Raw genomic sequence first — 15242 nt, 5'->3', positions numbered from 1 at the left:
CAAAAACAAATGTGCAAAAAAATAAAAACAAAAGCCATTACATAAATTATAGCCTGTGCACACAAGCATGTATCTTGTTTAAGTATTTAGTGCATCATGACAGAGGGCTTTCAAACACACATTACATTCCAGTAGAATATCACAGGGTCACAGCAAGGTTATGTAGGCATCACTACACCAAACTTCGCCTACCGCTAAGCAAATGCATCAGTCTGCGGTGAACTATGGTCTAGCTGTCGGCTGCCGCTGAAGGCTGTAAAAGCGTGCATTTTACGACTATCTACAGCGGCTACAACGGATAGTTTGATTTCTCATGCCCATGATGTTTGGTACGATACGGTTTATTCTTCTATTTGATTTAGAAACAAGCTTAGGAATTTAAACCTACTGTGGCATTGATATTTTTATTGAGAAACAAATGTAATATGTATCCGCACATCGCTATAAGATTACGCCTGCCTAGTGAGTTTTCTCAATTTATTTATGAAAATTTGTGTGTTGCGCTCTTCTTATGGGAGTTTTTTTATTGTTAAAAAATAAATGTTATATTCACAGTAAGCCTAATAATAACAATTATAGAATTTGTGCATTATTAATTATTCTTTAAATAATATAAATATTCAAGGTCATCGAGTGTATGATGACAAAAGGAAAATAAAAATCTTTCAAACATTTAAATTACTCTGTAATCTTAAGTGAAATTCTCAAATCTGCTCTTTGACCAACTACCAGAGTATTAGGTCTGGTTGGCTGTTCATTTTCTCATGAATACAAGTAGAAGGAAATGATTTCCTGTCAATCGTAATGAAATAGCAGAAAAAGCAAATCAAGAATTAATCACCAACTCTGAACACATAGTTACTAGTATATGGTAATAATTACATTGCTTGATGGCGTCTAAACACCTTTTCTTGTCCCAAATATCTTCAGCACCGGTGCCTTGTGTTTACATTAGCTAACAGATAAAGATTTTTGAAACCTATGAAAACTTTTTGATGTGAGTTATAAACTAGACAATATATTAATCACTGATACAAGTAACCAGTTAAAATTTTGTGGACTAACAAAGGAGTTGTCTACTCAATGCAAGCACAAAAGTAATACAATAGGTAAATCTTTAAGTTTTGTATAATCTGAACTGCAATTCTAAGCAGATAGTGGCAATTTTTATAGCTGTTTAGAAGCTTGCTTGTATCCATGTTTAGCTAGTAAATTTGTGGATAAATCTGTGAAGCCATTTACCGTAATCTTGTATTCTGTATATATATAACCAGTTGTAATTTGTATTGCAGCCTTTAAAATATGCCGTGTCATGTTGAAGCTCACAAAACTCATAAAATCTATTTGTTTTTGAATTTTTTTCAAGTCATTAAAAAATGTTACCAAATTGGTTTCAATTTCAACTAAAGTTTAAACCTTTCGAAACTAAATATTATAAGAAATTTTGAACAGTTCCTTTTTAAAAATTTTTTTAATATATGAGCTTTTCAGGATTTCTATTTTATAATATTATATTGTTAAGGAAGTAAAAGTATCAAAAATCTGAGAAAATCAGCTATAATAAATAATTGCAATTATTACAGAAATACTCAGCATATATCAGTATGTAAGAATATTAAATAAAATTTTCTCAAGCAAGATGAAAGATCGGAAGAAAATGCCAACTTTTCTAATTGAAACACTATTAAACTTTGTAACATTTTAGCTGATTATACGTATGAAAAAATATTTGTGAGACTTCACACTTTTTTACATGAAGAAAACCATAGAGGTGTCACCCTGAGTTAAAGCTAAAGCGTGTGAGAAAATAATCGAGTTTTTCTGCTGTTTTACCTTTCTCAAATAGTTATTATTACTATTACTATTAATATCAACTCATTTCCTCTGACCAGCTGACGCTCGTTAAGAAAAGGCTAACAAACTCGCTGCCTCCTTCTGCCCCATAACATACCCGCTAGCAGAGGTACATGCACTCCCCCTCATTATATAACTGACAATTAGTGGTCTGTAATTAACAAGAGGCGCTGCTCCTGTCTGTTTGCTAGTAATTAACTAATTACTTACAGAATAAAGTATCCAAGCGTGGCTCCCTTTATGTAGTAGTTCTATTGCCTCTGTTTATTTACAGAAGCCTAGACATAAACTGGCACAATGCCTTTGTTGGCCTCAATAGCAAAAAATGTTACAAGGTGCAAGACTGCAGCTTTTAAAAAAATATTTTTACCCAAAAGAAAGGCAAAATCATCACATTAAAATCTCAAGCAGTTTACATACTTGGGCTTAGGAGCAGCTGCAGCATTCGGATTGTTGGCCGTGTCCATTTGCTTAAACGCTGCCATTGCACCTCGGCTGCCTCCAGGGGCTGCCTTTCCTATGAAGTAAATACAACCTCGATCAATTATGCGATAATGTAATCTGGCTATAAGCTTATGCAATATGTGCTGGCATCTCCAATAAAACACGTCGATTGGGTCAATAACATGCGAAGGTGGTAGGCAGGAATAAATTTCGCCTCCATAAAGCTTTTCCACACACCATGCAACAAGCAACAACCAGCAGTTGGCAGCAATTGTTTTGGTCTGAAAGTGTTTCTCATAAATAGCACCTACATTTTTCAGACCGAGTGTTAAATTTTGAGATGATCATGAAAAAGGTTTCCTCAGTTTTATTGCTATCCAAACTAATTATTATTTAAGAGGGGTTTTCCTTACCTCTTACTACATTCTGCACAATGATTGCCATATTTCCACAGAGTAAGTTTTATTTTGAAATGAAATCTCTGACTTGGTTTTCACGTAGGTTGCAAGGAAAGACAACTCATCACTGTACAGCGAATAACACTAGCGACCAACACATGAGCTCACTCTTTATCATGGTGACAAAGAGTATTATAGACTAACAGCAGCATAAAATAATGATAAGATAAGAAAGGCTATTTTCACCCCAAATACACAATATGATGCGATAGCTTACCTAGCATAGGGGACATGCCCGCGGTTCTGCCCCAGGATTTACTGGCGCTTGTATTTAAAACCTTTGCATTACCCCCCACATTGCCTTTCCAGCTTTGGTTCACCGACACCTTGCCCACAGTTCCCGGCCTGGAGAGCTTTTCTACCAGAGACTCTGCAGTTTTTTCAGCGTCTGCACAGGATCACATACACTGGATGCAGCATGCAAAAGCAGACAGAAAAAACATGCAAACTCATGAAGGTCTAGGCTTCAGTGTGGTATATCTAATATTTTTTAAATAAGAAAGCGTATGTTGGCTAAAAATAGTGTTTTTAGTAGGCTGAGCATCGATAGTTGCCCTTTATAAAATGCTATATCAAAGCCATGTCCTATACACACGCATGTAACTCTGGAACTCAAATAGTCTGCCCATTACATTATATGCAGACAGTTTCAATCTAAAATTCAAGCACAGACAAACTGACTCTGGCAACTCGGCTGTGACATGCGGAGTTATCACCCACTGCCGCTTCAACCAAGCACACCATATTATACACTAGCTGTATATCAATAGTTATATTACCTGTAGTTGGTCTGCTCATGCTATTGGGTTTTGGAACTGACTTCAGAGCTAAAATATAGTAAGAATTTCTGAAGTGCAGAAATCTTCATTCTCACTGAGAATCTCAAGATTTAACTGCCCTACTTATTAGTTATAATCATCTAATAAACTGCACTTCCATGGAAATATTTGTGATAAACTTCAACTGCAAGCAAGGCAACATTTTCATTATGAGTAAATATGTTTATAACAAGGTATGAACTGCTGTCAAAACGAGTTTGTAGTTCTTAATGAATGCATATAACAAACACTATTTTTCATTCCGCAATACCAACATTCTACATCTACCATCATATATTTAAGTTTATGAACTCTCTGTTACTACAATCTTCAATACATTATACCGACTCTTCCACAATACTTTTAGATTACCAACTTATAAAAAACTTTTGTTCAACTCACTCAAGAATTTCTGATTTCTGTCTTCTCATTTTTATTTTGGCATGTAAGGTAAAACATCATTTTGTTGGTGAATAATGCCAATATGAAGTTATACACACCATACATGATTAGACAGAATTGTTATAGCAACCGCTCGTTGTGTTTAGTATTGTTTGAAATTTTAAGAAAAATGTGTTCCAATCAGAATGCATGATTATCCATAGAGTACATAATAAAAACATAAATGTATTTGAAGGCAGTTGAAGTCTGGTTGATTTGCATACAAATTTCCTACTTATAAAAAGTTTTTACCAAAAGTTCATCAACGCATCAAGTTATGCTGCATGCAGAAAGAGGCTCATGTTTATGACAATGTCTACAAATTGATTGAAGTTTGCTTAGCGTGTGAGATAAGATTGCAAAGCTTTTAATATAAAGGCTCAACTTCCTGTTCATGTGTATCTGTTTATCTTTAATTCCCCAAGAACTTGTTACGGCAGCAGTAACAAGAACTTGTTACTGCTGCCGTAACAAGAGCTTGCTACAGCAGCAGTAACAAGAACTTGTTGTTGCTGCCGTAACAAGAACTTGTTACGGCAGCAGTCCTAAATAAAAATACGTGTGAATCTTTGAAGCACTTACCTGGTTTTGTTATAGCAGATGGCGGTGTACTGCTGTCGCTGTCTTTCGCCTTACCCTGCTTCTTTTCCTCTACGTCAGTAACAGAGTCTTTGATCTTGTCCGAATTTGCATCATCTTTAATGGCTGCCAACGTAACAAACGCATTCTCAAAGCCTTATGTTAATGAGGAGAAACATATCTCGGCGTGGCAACCTCTAACGCTGCACACTTCCATTAGCACTGTTTAATTGCTCAGCTTGCTGCCAGGCAGCGGTACAACCAGCCTTATAACTGACTCCAGCTTTATGGAACAGCCCAGTTGTAGAGAATAACCAAAATACTATAGAAGTAAACTTGACTTGCAAGTGCTTGACCCAAGAATGGCAATCCCAGGCAGATAACCTTTTTCCATTAAAATTCTGGCCAGGCTCTATGTCAGGGGCATTTTTGACAACAAAATTGTTGATCAAAAATTACTTCTTTGATCATTTTAATAAAAATGTCTTTAATTATGAAATACAAACTTGTGATCATGTTGCTCAGGAATAGCTGCTTCTAGCTTAATTTTGTAAAAATCGTCTAAGCCAAAAGTATTGTTTAGTGCTAAGGCTTTCATTGATGAAGTAACTCTATGAAATCTATGATTAAAAGCTTTTAGGTTAGGACCACTTTAGATTAGTTTAAAACACAACAAAATGTACTGCTACTTCCTGTCATTTCCCTCCCAATAAGACTCTGCCAGCTTACAGTCAAAGACACGTCTGCTAATACACCCACATGACTACAATTGTATCAGAGACTACACTAGTAGCTTTAAAACTAAAGCTTATTAAAAACTAGATCACAGATGTGATGGGTTCATTTATAAAAAGATTTAAAGTGATGACAATTCTAACAAACTACAAGTAAAATGACCATATATGGCCATGAATACTTCTGAAAGGATCGAAAGTTCACCATATATGGTCACAGAAAGTAGATTGTACAGTAATATAAAAATAGATAATCAGTGTTTAACGAAAGTGCTACATCGCTGGGACCGACGAATTTGAGCTCCTAGCCTACTCGCAGCTTTTATTGCCATAACGTAAATACTTAAATGTCAGACACGGGCATTACAGGGAGAATTCATAAGCATTGTTTCACATCACTAAAACCTCCCACCCTGATTATGATATTCATTTATCCATCTAGTAGCTATCTAGTTCCTATCTACATAGTAGCTAGATAGTTACTAGCGAGCTACAAGCTAGCTATCGTGCAGCAAATAAAAAAGCAGTAGGGCTCTACTTTGTTGAAATAGCTGAGCATTTAGTTTTTGAGAATTATATAAATCTCTTGCCATTGATCGAAATTATAAAGATCTTCATATGTCATGATAATAATAATGATAATGATGGCGTGATAATAATAATGATAATAGTGCACAAAGATAGCACATACGTTTAAAACTTTTTTTTTAAAGATAACCAAAGCTTTATTACAATCCGTGACAGAATAAGTACATACCAGCAGCCTCAAGAGCCCTCTCACATTTGACAGCGGAACTCTCCACTACAGTTTCTTTTGTGTCTGCCTCTCCATTAGTTAGCTTGTTTGTTGTCTCCCCATCCTCTGACAAATTGTTGTTTGCATCACTCTGAATAAAAGGGATAATGTTGAAAGATGAATGACACCTGCAGGGTAGTGCCAACTTCACTCCCTCCAGGGTAGTGCCAACCAAGATCACACAGCTAAGCAATGTGGGTAAGTGTCACCTATACAGCAGAGCCATGACAGCGGCTTCAAATAAATAACGTTCAACCTGGTGACAGCTGGCAACAGGTTCTCACTTAACCAACAGTTAACATGAATATCGGAGAGCTCGAATCGAGGAAATCGATGGCAGCATTTCAACTCTCCTCATTTCTGACTACGCTGCCATAAAATCTTTCAAAGAAGCCAACAGTTAGGAAATACACAAAATAATTAAATATATGTATTTTTTCTATTATATAATATATACAAATATTATATTTATATATATTTATGTATAATATATCAACGTAGCAACAATATTATAACATAGTTGATTTTTTTCTAAGATGAGTTCTAGAAAAATATTTCTCCTACCGCTTTTTAACATCATTCGTGTAAGTTTCATGACAGTTGTATAAATACAACTCAAAATAATATCGAAACCCTATCTTTTTGCATCCTTGCTCAGCATTCAATAAAGATTACTAACAAAGTAAAGTAAACCCAAAAATGAGTGTTAGGCCTACATATATTTATAAAATAACATCTATCAAAGTTTTACCTGGATTACAACGATTCAATGCATGTTTTAGTACAAGCTTGATAGTGTTGAAGTTTTTGTTCTAGAATTATGCCGGGAAGTTTTTGAATTCAAACTAACATAGGAGAAAAATTTCGTAAAGGTTTTCAAACATGTTAGAGCAAAAAAGTATTTAACTTAGCTAATAGACCAATGCTCTAACGCACCAACAACAACAACACGCAAAATAATTTTCAGCTAAATAAACGAAGGAGAAATCTACTAACCATGCTGAGACAGTGAGGAATGCCGGAGTGTAAAGCTAGCTCAAGTGCTAAAATAATACTGAAGCACTAGTCAGACCATTCTCACTTATTTCCATAATTTATAAATTGGATGCAGAATTCTCCTCAGTCTTACAAACATAAGCTAATAATTATAAGCAAGAGGTGAAACTAGAACACAAGCAGTCATTAGCTTATGTCTGCCTTGTTTATCCTTTTTGGTTGGCACCAGCTCCCTGCCCTTCTTAATAATATTCAGGTCTAGAGTATTTCAACTTAGTTAATTGTGATAAAATATATAGATATTAGTATTAAATATAGAGCTAGTTTTAAACTCAGCAAAGGCATTCAAGCTCACCGGCAAAACGGAAATAAAAAAATTGTTATTTTGTAAACACATTTTAGTTTCGACTTGTTATTACAGACTATTAGCAGGTGCTTGTTAGCAGGTGCTTGTTAGCAGGTGCTTGTTAGCAGGTGCTTCGCTAGGTCAAATGAAGCATGCAGGCAAAACTAGTAAAACCTATATAGAATAGCAACACATTACACATGAGATGCAATTTACAGACAGTGGAAACAGTATTCTCTTTTTAAAGGCTTGTGTATTAGATGCACTGCTCTCAGGGCAATAATCTTCATTTGTATGATGATTACTTCAAATAGAGTAAATCTAATAAAATGTAGTGTATCTACTATCCCTTTGGATACCATAAGGTACTGTTATATGTTATCAGACTCATAAAATAAGAACTACATGTGAGGAGAGTTGAAGCTAAATTTGATTAGGTACTATTTAACAGTTTCGCTCTCAAACAATTATATTAACAATCAACATTAATTCATTAATATAATATTATTATTACTATTAATATTAAAATATAATATATATATTAATATTAATTATTAATAAATATTATTAATTCAATATTATTAAAATTTAATATTATCAACATTGTATAAGCTACTTAAAGTACACCTGCGTAGATGATCATATCTTTACAGTTATCAGATTATGAAATTTATTAAAAATGTAAACATGTTATTGGTTGCTTCAACTTTTCAAAGTCGGAATTAATTTTCAATAAAACTTTCAAAAGTTGAAATGGCCATATATAATCCTGCATAACTCGAAAAGTAGTTAGTATATTTTTATCCTAAAAATTGCATCTTAATCAGCATAAAATCTCCTTTTTTAATAATATATAAAATAACTAACTTTACTACATTCTTCAATTGCATAGAAATAAAAAAGAAAATGGTTTATAAAAACAATTTCTAAATTGCCCCTAAAATGCTGGAGATTATTGGCTTTAAGAACAAAAAATAATGTGACACAAGTTTTATGTTAGCCAAGTACTTCATAGTGAGCACTGAAACCTTGTCATCATAGTAGCTTTATTATTTATTTATTATTTTGTATTACAGAGCACATGTTTTAATCAGGCACCACGAGAAGTTATGAGTAGGATTGTACGTAGAAGTTGTGTGCCCAATGCTCTTTTGTACTTCTTGAAGCTTAGAGTGGGTTTTGTGTGAGTTTGTACAATGTAAAAGCATCGACTTAGGCTAACTCTGAGCTATATAAAAAAATCATTTGTAGACCTAATACTGAGAATTTTCCGGAACCGAAAGAACCTGTGAATACCGATAGTTAGGTAAAGGTAACATATCAGTCAGATCAGTTGATCATAAACTTTGCTAGAATGCTTTTGGTTGGTTGCAGCAGATTCAGAGACTCCTGGAGATCTCACACAACAAAATTCACGCTGATTGTGTCACTTGTTTCATAGCAATAAAAACATTAAACCTGATACTTGGCTTTAACAATTCAGCTTACGTTTTTGATTGCCGATTTTGGAAAAATAATAAAACCACTTAATTTGTCAACATAAGATTTTAAATAGGGTGCATCTTGTAGAGAATTTTACAAAGAACGCAGCTAAAAAAGACTATTTAGCAGCTGTTAGTGGTTGTCATGCAACAAGCAAATAAGCTGCGCAATGTCAGACAGCTGCAGGGTATGGCTTGCCGACTTTTAAAAGTTAAAGACTTTTTAAAGGCTAAAAAAACTTCTTAAGGCTTTAAAAAAGTTTAAGACAAAAGAGGTGATGTGTTTGCAGAGGTATGTATTATATATAGTAGTATATTGTCGATACTGGAAGTGTTCAAGGAGGCAGATTCTAGAGTTGTCATGCTTAATATGTCCTTTATGCAATAAGGAAGTGATTACGGTGTTCTATTACAGCAGTGATTAAGCAATGCTAATGCTGGTTGTTGATCTTATCGGTGTTGTTATTGTTTTTCTAATATTCAATGATGATATTCAATGATGATAAACATGTGAAGAGTAATACCTTTGGTCAAGGCACGCAGACCACAATTTGCAAATACTAACTATTTTTGCATGATCATTTAATTGTTATTTTATAAATGACATTAGTTTAATTTCGGTTGGTTTTCAGGTTTCAAACAAACGGTTCCCAAAAATGAACCATGACTTGCAAAGTTTTTTAGCTACCAATATTTTAAACATGAAAATATATGAACTAGTTTTCTCAGATGATTGGATTGGATTGGACATAGAAGTATTTCCAAATGGCATGTTCACACGGTGTAGTTTTTAATACGACAGAAGACAACTCTTACTAGATGATAGTACTTTTCTTAAGTGTTACCAACCTCAATTTTGTCGGAGAAAGTCACAGTGGACTTGGACACACTTGAAGGAGTTATCTTCTCTTTCTTAGTGTCTATAATAGTAATTACATAATAATAGTTAGCGCTAACCTAAAATTCTAACCCCATGAAGTGCAGGCCCAGGGCCGTATCCACCTGTTTGAAAATGGTACTGCGGTGAGAGTCTGGGACGGGTGCCGAGTGCCCTCTCGGTGAGAGGGGGGTCCGGGGGCCCTCCCCCGGGAAATTTTTTAGTATAACTAATCAAAATGGTGCAAATCTAGCACACTTGACTCCTGATGGGGCACATGTTCTAGCAGCAAGTTTGACATTATAAACCAGTTTTCTGAATATAAAACTGTTTATTGAGATTGTCTTTAACAACGCTTATTTAAAATACAATGTGAATGAAAGCTGCTAAAGGGGTTGGCCACAGCTAGCATGAGGTAGAGTGATCACCGGGTGCAGAATGGTGTAGGAGATGAGTAGTCTCCTATGAAATAATTTAATTAAATAATATTGTAGAGTTAAAAAGTAAAATTAATAGAGCATCATGTTAAAAATAACGCACTTATACTATAATAGTCTATAATACTGAGCAAGTAGTAGATTTAAGTTTGAGCTATGCATGTTACATGCATAGCTCAAACTTAAATTTATTTCTATGAACAAAATCTTTTGTACATAAGCATTCATTTACATATATACTACTACAAAAATACAACCATGTACAATTGTCTCTGTATGAAATGCTTGGAAGCATTCTTTTCGGTAGAGTCAAACGCTATAACGTTGCCATGCGAACTACCATAACGATTGTTTTTCTCTGTATATTCCAAGTATAATAAAAGTCTAAAAAGATTACATCACTTCTATCATCTAAATTGTTTTTATTCTGATCACACAAAAATCACTAACGATCGCAGGATCAAATAATATTTTATTTTACTGTTTTGAAAGTTGAGCCAATGTTGACTGGTTTTTCCAACTTTTATTCTTTTCCAAGGAGGCGCGATTTCTTTAGCTTTTAGCACAAAGCAACGCCTTTCGGATAATCGTTTCATATTGTAATTTATCGACTAATATATTGTTGATGATATTCAAAACTTACTAGCATTCATATCTTTTGTTTAACGTTACTGGATGGCGGCTTTATAAACGTCTACCGAAAGCGTCATAAATGTCGTTTTCCCATGCAACCGATAAACAACATTTTGGTCATTTCCCTAGGCAAAGTGTTAAAATCAAGCAAAAATGACGTGAATTCTGGGATTTTGAGCCTCAAAAAATGGTACTGCCATGGCAGTAGCTGCAGTATAGGAGGATACGGCCCTGTGCAGGCTTTGTATGCTGACAATGCTGTTGAGCATAAACTATTATGTAAAAAGCACCACTGTTTCTACAAATAAATCGTAAACAATCACATTTTTGCAGTTCAAAGTAAATACAGTATAACGAGAGTTTTTAAAACTTTTTGCAGGTTTTTGGCGGTTTAATATCGTTTGAGCAGTATGGACTGAAGATGTAGTAATCATCACAAATAAACTATGCGTAAACCGGTTGTGTACTATAAACGGTTAGCGCAACTCTCTAGTCTAACAGTTGCATTTATGTAATAGCAGTCATTACTAAATCAGGTTGGAGTCATCTCCCTTTTCCTACTATCAACTGCAATGTAATATTTTTCTTGTGAACCTATCCATCAAAAGAAAAACTTAAGCATAGCCGACCTTCAACTTTGACTTTTGCGTAGGTAGAAATCTCCTGTGGTCCTTTAATAACGGAGCACTCATATTCTCCGGAATCTTCTGGAAAAATCTCAGAGATGGTAAGAGTAGCACAAGATCCATCAAACTTCTGTTTGAACTCGGCATTATTCTTGACCAGCTGCAACATAATGGCTGATAAATCCTGGACGCTATGTTTTGGAGATACCTCGGTAAATAGAAACTATTTGCGGGAGTTATTCTACCATGAACAAGAACCTTCTGCTCGTAGTTACTATATCCATCAACTCAGTGTGTTGAGATATTACAGATGTCTGCACTCAACAGATCTAACATGTTGAGATGAGTATCTAACTATCTACCTACACATCTATTCACCTACATATATCTACATATATCTATTCATCGACATATATCTATCTACATATATCTATTCATCTACATACATATATCTACATATATCTATTCACCTACATATATCTACATATATCTATTCATCTACATATATTTATCTACATATATTTATTCATCTACATATATCTATCTACATATATCTATTCATCTACATATATCTATCTACATATATTTATCTATTTATACATAGCTATTTACCTGTATATATTTGCTTACATACAGTATATCCACAAATATTTATCTATCCATATTTCTATCCATCTATCTATCCATCCATGTATTTATGAATCCATCTATCACACATCATATGTGTTGCTGATGACTGCACCAGTAAACAGAGCACGGGCAGCAGAAGTAGCTGTTGTATATGCATTAGAGACTGGTTACTAAAAGGAGGCACTACGCCGGCTACGCTGAATATTTCTCACTTGATTGAAAAGATCAAAGCATTGACAGAAAAGCAGGTTCACAACTTTGCTATAAATAAAGTGGGATGTAAGATCTGCCGGTTTGTTTACCTTTCCATTCTTATACCAGGCCACATCCGCTTCCTCTTCCTTTTCCGTAAGTTCACATCTGAGGACAAACTCCTTATCCCCATCTTTTGCGTTTTTATCCACCAACTCGGTCTTAAATTTAAGACTTTGCCCAACTTTAGGGGGCTCTACAATATAACCCATTATTTGTAGCTTTGTACCGAGGCTCAACTGTTTACAAATAGTGGAAGTGTTATAAACCTAATAAGACAACTCCTAATTGTCATTTTATAAAACAATTGGGAGTTGTCATTGTTCTAGAATACAACTCCTAATTGTCATTCTAGAAAAATTCACGAGTACTTAGCTGCAGAGTCAAACCTCGGCAAATAAAATAAATACACTCTACCGTTTTCTTTATTTGTCAAAACAGCTTTATGCAGATAACAACCATGACATATTTGGGTCTGTTCTAGAGCTCTTTATGTAATAATTGTAACGCTGTGTTCATTGCACTTTTGTACCTTGATAATCTATAGACAGCACCAAATAAAATTTTCAACTGAACACACCTGAACACAACATGCCACGCCTAGATACGCTTAGACAGTAATTGATGTTAAACGTTCTTATAAGAATTCTTTGTATTTCATTTAATTCACTGTAAAGCTCAAATTTACATTTTACGACAACAAATTTGTTTGTTGAGGTGCTTTTAAGTTGAGGTTTGACTGAATTGAGTATAACAACATTTTCATTTATGACTACAAGTCAACAGAATTATTCAGATCCAAGCATGTCCAAACATGGCCAAACATTTCTAGCCATGACTAAACATATCCAGGGTTGTCAAAGCGTGTCATTGCATGCTCGGGCCTGTCTAAGCGTATCCAGGCATGTCATTGCGTGTCCAGGAATGTTCAGTTGAAAGTTTTATTTTGTGCTGTCTATAGATTATCAGAGGTACAAAAGTGCAATGAGCATAGCATTACAATTATTACATAATGATCTCTATAACAGATCTAAATCTGTCATTCTTGTTATCTGTCTGAGGCAGTTCGAGATAAACACAAAAATTTCATGATCAAAAAGCGTTAAACCAAGATGAATTAAACCATAACTGTCACGTACAACTTTTATCGTATTTTCTAAGTAAATCAGACACACTGATTCCAAATTTGTACGCAAAAGAAAGATTGGTCCACTAACCCTCAAAGTTATGAAGGCTTTTTTAAAGCATTTCAATATCCGTTTAAAAAACAACACAATCGGTATAACAAGCTCCGCCCATAAATATGTGACGCAGCCTAGCTTTTTAGAAACGGAAGCTGGGTATGTTTAGTCCGGTTTATAATTATAGAGATGGGTGTCTTAAAACCCATTATTATCTAAATTCAGCCAGTAAAATACTCTCAGTCTTTTATGAAAGGTAGATAAACTATTTAAAATTGCTTGTAGCTTGTTACACGATGTTTAATAGGCTGAACGCATAGACAAAGGAGCTCAACAAAGCGCGATTTTATCACAAGCTAGCGCTGTTATCGCGCTTTTGTGAGCTAATTTTTAAATATGCAATATTAAATAGCTTATCTTCTTTTCAGAAAAGACAGATTATTTTGAAGGCTAAAGTTAGATGATAATGGGTTTTAAGACACCCATCTCTATTATTCTAAATCAAACTAAACATCCCTAACTTCCGTTGCTAAAAAGCTAGACTACGTCACATATTTATGAGCGGAGATTGTAATGCCGATTGTGTTGTTTTCGAGACGGATATTGAAACGCTTTAAAAAGCCTTCATGACTTTGAAGGTTAGTGGAACAATCTTTATTTTGAGTACAAATTTGGAATCAGCGTGTCTGATTTACCTAGAAAATATGATAAAAGTTGTACGTGACAGTTATGGTTTAAGTTGTGATGGCTACATTTTACATAAAAAATCACAAAAATTTAATGGTAAAAATAAATATTACGAGTGCTTCAACATGTTTAGCATTTTGTTCACAAACTAACAGCATGTCACATGCTGTTAACATGTTACATGCGGTTTGAGAATGAAAACTAACAGCTTAGATTTTGAGTAAAATATGTCAGAGAGTAAAAAATAAACTGTCTATATTACGAAAATAAATTATTTTTGTAAGTTCAATTGTGTGATCATGTCACAGCGCAGTCACTGTTGTAAGATATACATGTAAATTTGACTAAGCAAAAAGCATATTCAGTTTTGCAATTTATTTAAATAAATTTACTTGTCTTCTATATCTTGTATTTTGCTTACAACCCGTTTTACATTTTTATCTAAATAAAGCTTTTGCAGTTTAGAAAGGAAAGCCAATACAGTTTGACAGTCGATTCCTTATCAGTCTCACCATCTATGTAATTTAAACTTACCCGTTACAGTGAGCCGGGCAGACGACTCCGCAGTGCCATGCTTATTTTTTGCCATGCAGGTATAGCAACCTGTGTCATCCGGGTAGAGCAGTTCCTTAATGCATATTTTTGCTTTGGCATTTTTCCAAATAATTGCAAGATCTTTATCGGCTTTGATGATCTGTCCATCTTTTAACCAGACGATTCTAGTGTCTTCAGAAGAGTTCTCAAATTCACAAACCCAAGTGAGGGACTCTCCATCTATCCCGCTCTTGTCCGTGAGCCCGTGTAAGACCTTAAGCTAAAACACCGTGAGTCTGCCTTTCTTTTTTGAACTTCATAAATAGTCACTAAGAAATAAAATCCACGACCACACAAAACCTGTAATATGGATTCCTGATAAGACAACTCCAGTTAGACATCAATATCGTCTCGTCTCGAACAATCACATTACAACTT

At 34.5% G+C, this 15242-nt stretch overlaps 1 protein-coding gene across 1 annotated transcript in view; it reads right to left on the bottom strand.

Moving 5' to 3' along the window:
• Positions 1 to 15242, bottom strand: part of LOC137390284 (smoothelin-like) — a 50919-nt gene that overhangs the window by 7772 nt on the left and 27905 nt on the right. Inside the window, exons 11-19 of the mRNA XM_068076619.1 lie at positions 14805 to 15084; positions 12453 to 12598; positions 11524 to 11680; positions 9797 to 9867; positions 6086 to 6215; positions 4598 to 4720; positions 3536 to 3583; positions 2974 to 3144; positions 2275 to 2371 (exon numbers count right to left, since the gene is read on the bottom strand). Coding sequence (XP_067932720.1) covers positions 2275 to 2371; positions 2974 to 3144; positions 3536 to 3583; positions 4598 to 4720; positions 6086 to 6215; positions 9797 to 9867; positions 11524 to 11680; positions 12453 to 12598; positions 14805 to 15084 — 1223 coding nt within the window. The remainder of the gene's footprint in view (positions 1 to 2274; positions 2372 to 2973; positions 3145 to 3535; positions 3584 to 4597; positions 4721 to 6085; positions 6216 to 9796; positions 9868 to 11523; positions 11681 to 12452; positions 12599 to 14804; positions 15085 to 15242) is intronic.

This window comes from Watersipora subatra, chromosome 3 (assembly GCF_963576615.1).
Source record: "Watersipora subatra chromosome 3, tzWatSuba1.1, whole genome shotgun sequence".
Classification (NCBI taxonomy): domain Eukaryota; kingdom Metazoa; phylum Bryozoa; class Gymnolaemata; order Cheilostomatida; family Watersiporidae; genus Watersipora; species Watersipora subatra.
The sequence above is the reverse complement of the archived record's forward strand: the minus strand, read 5'-3'. Positions and strand labels throughout refer to the sequence as shown.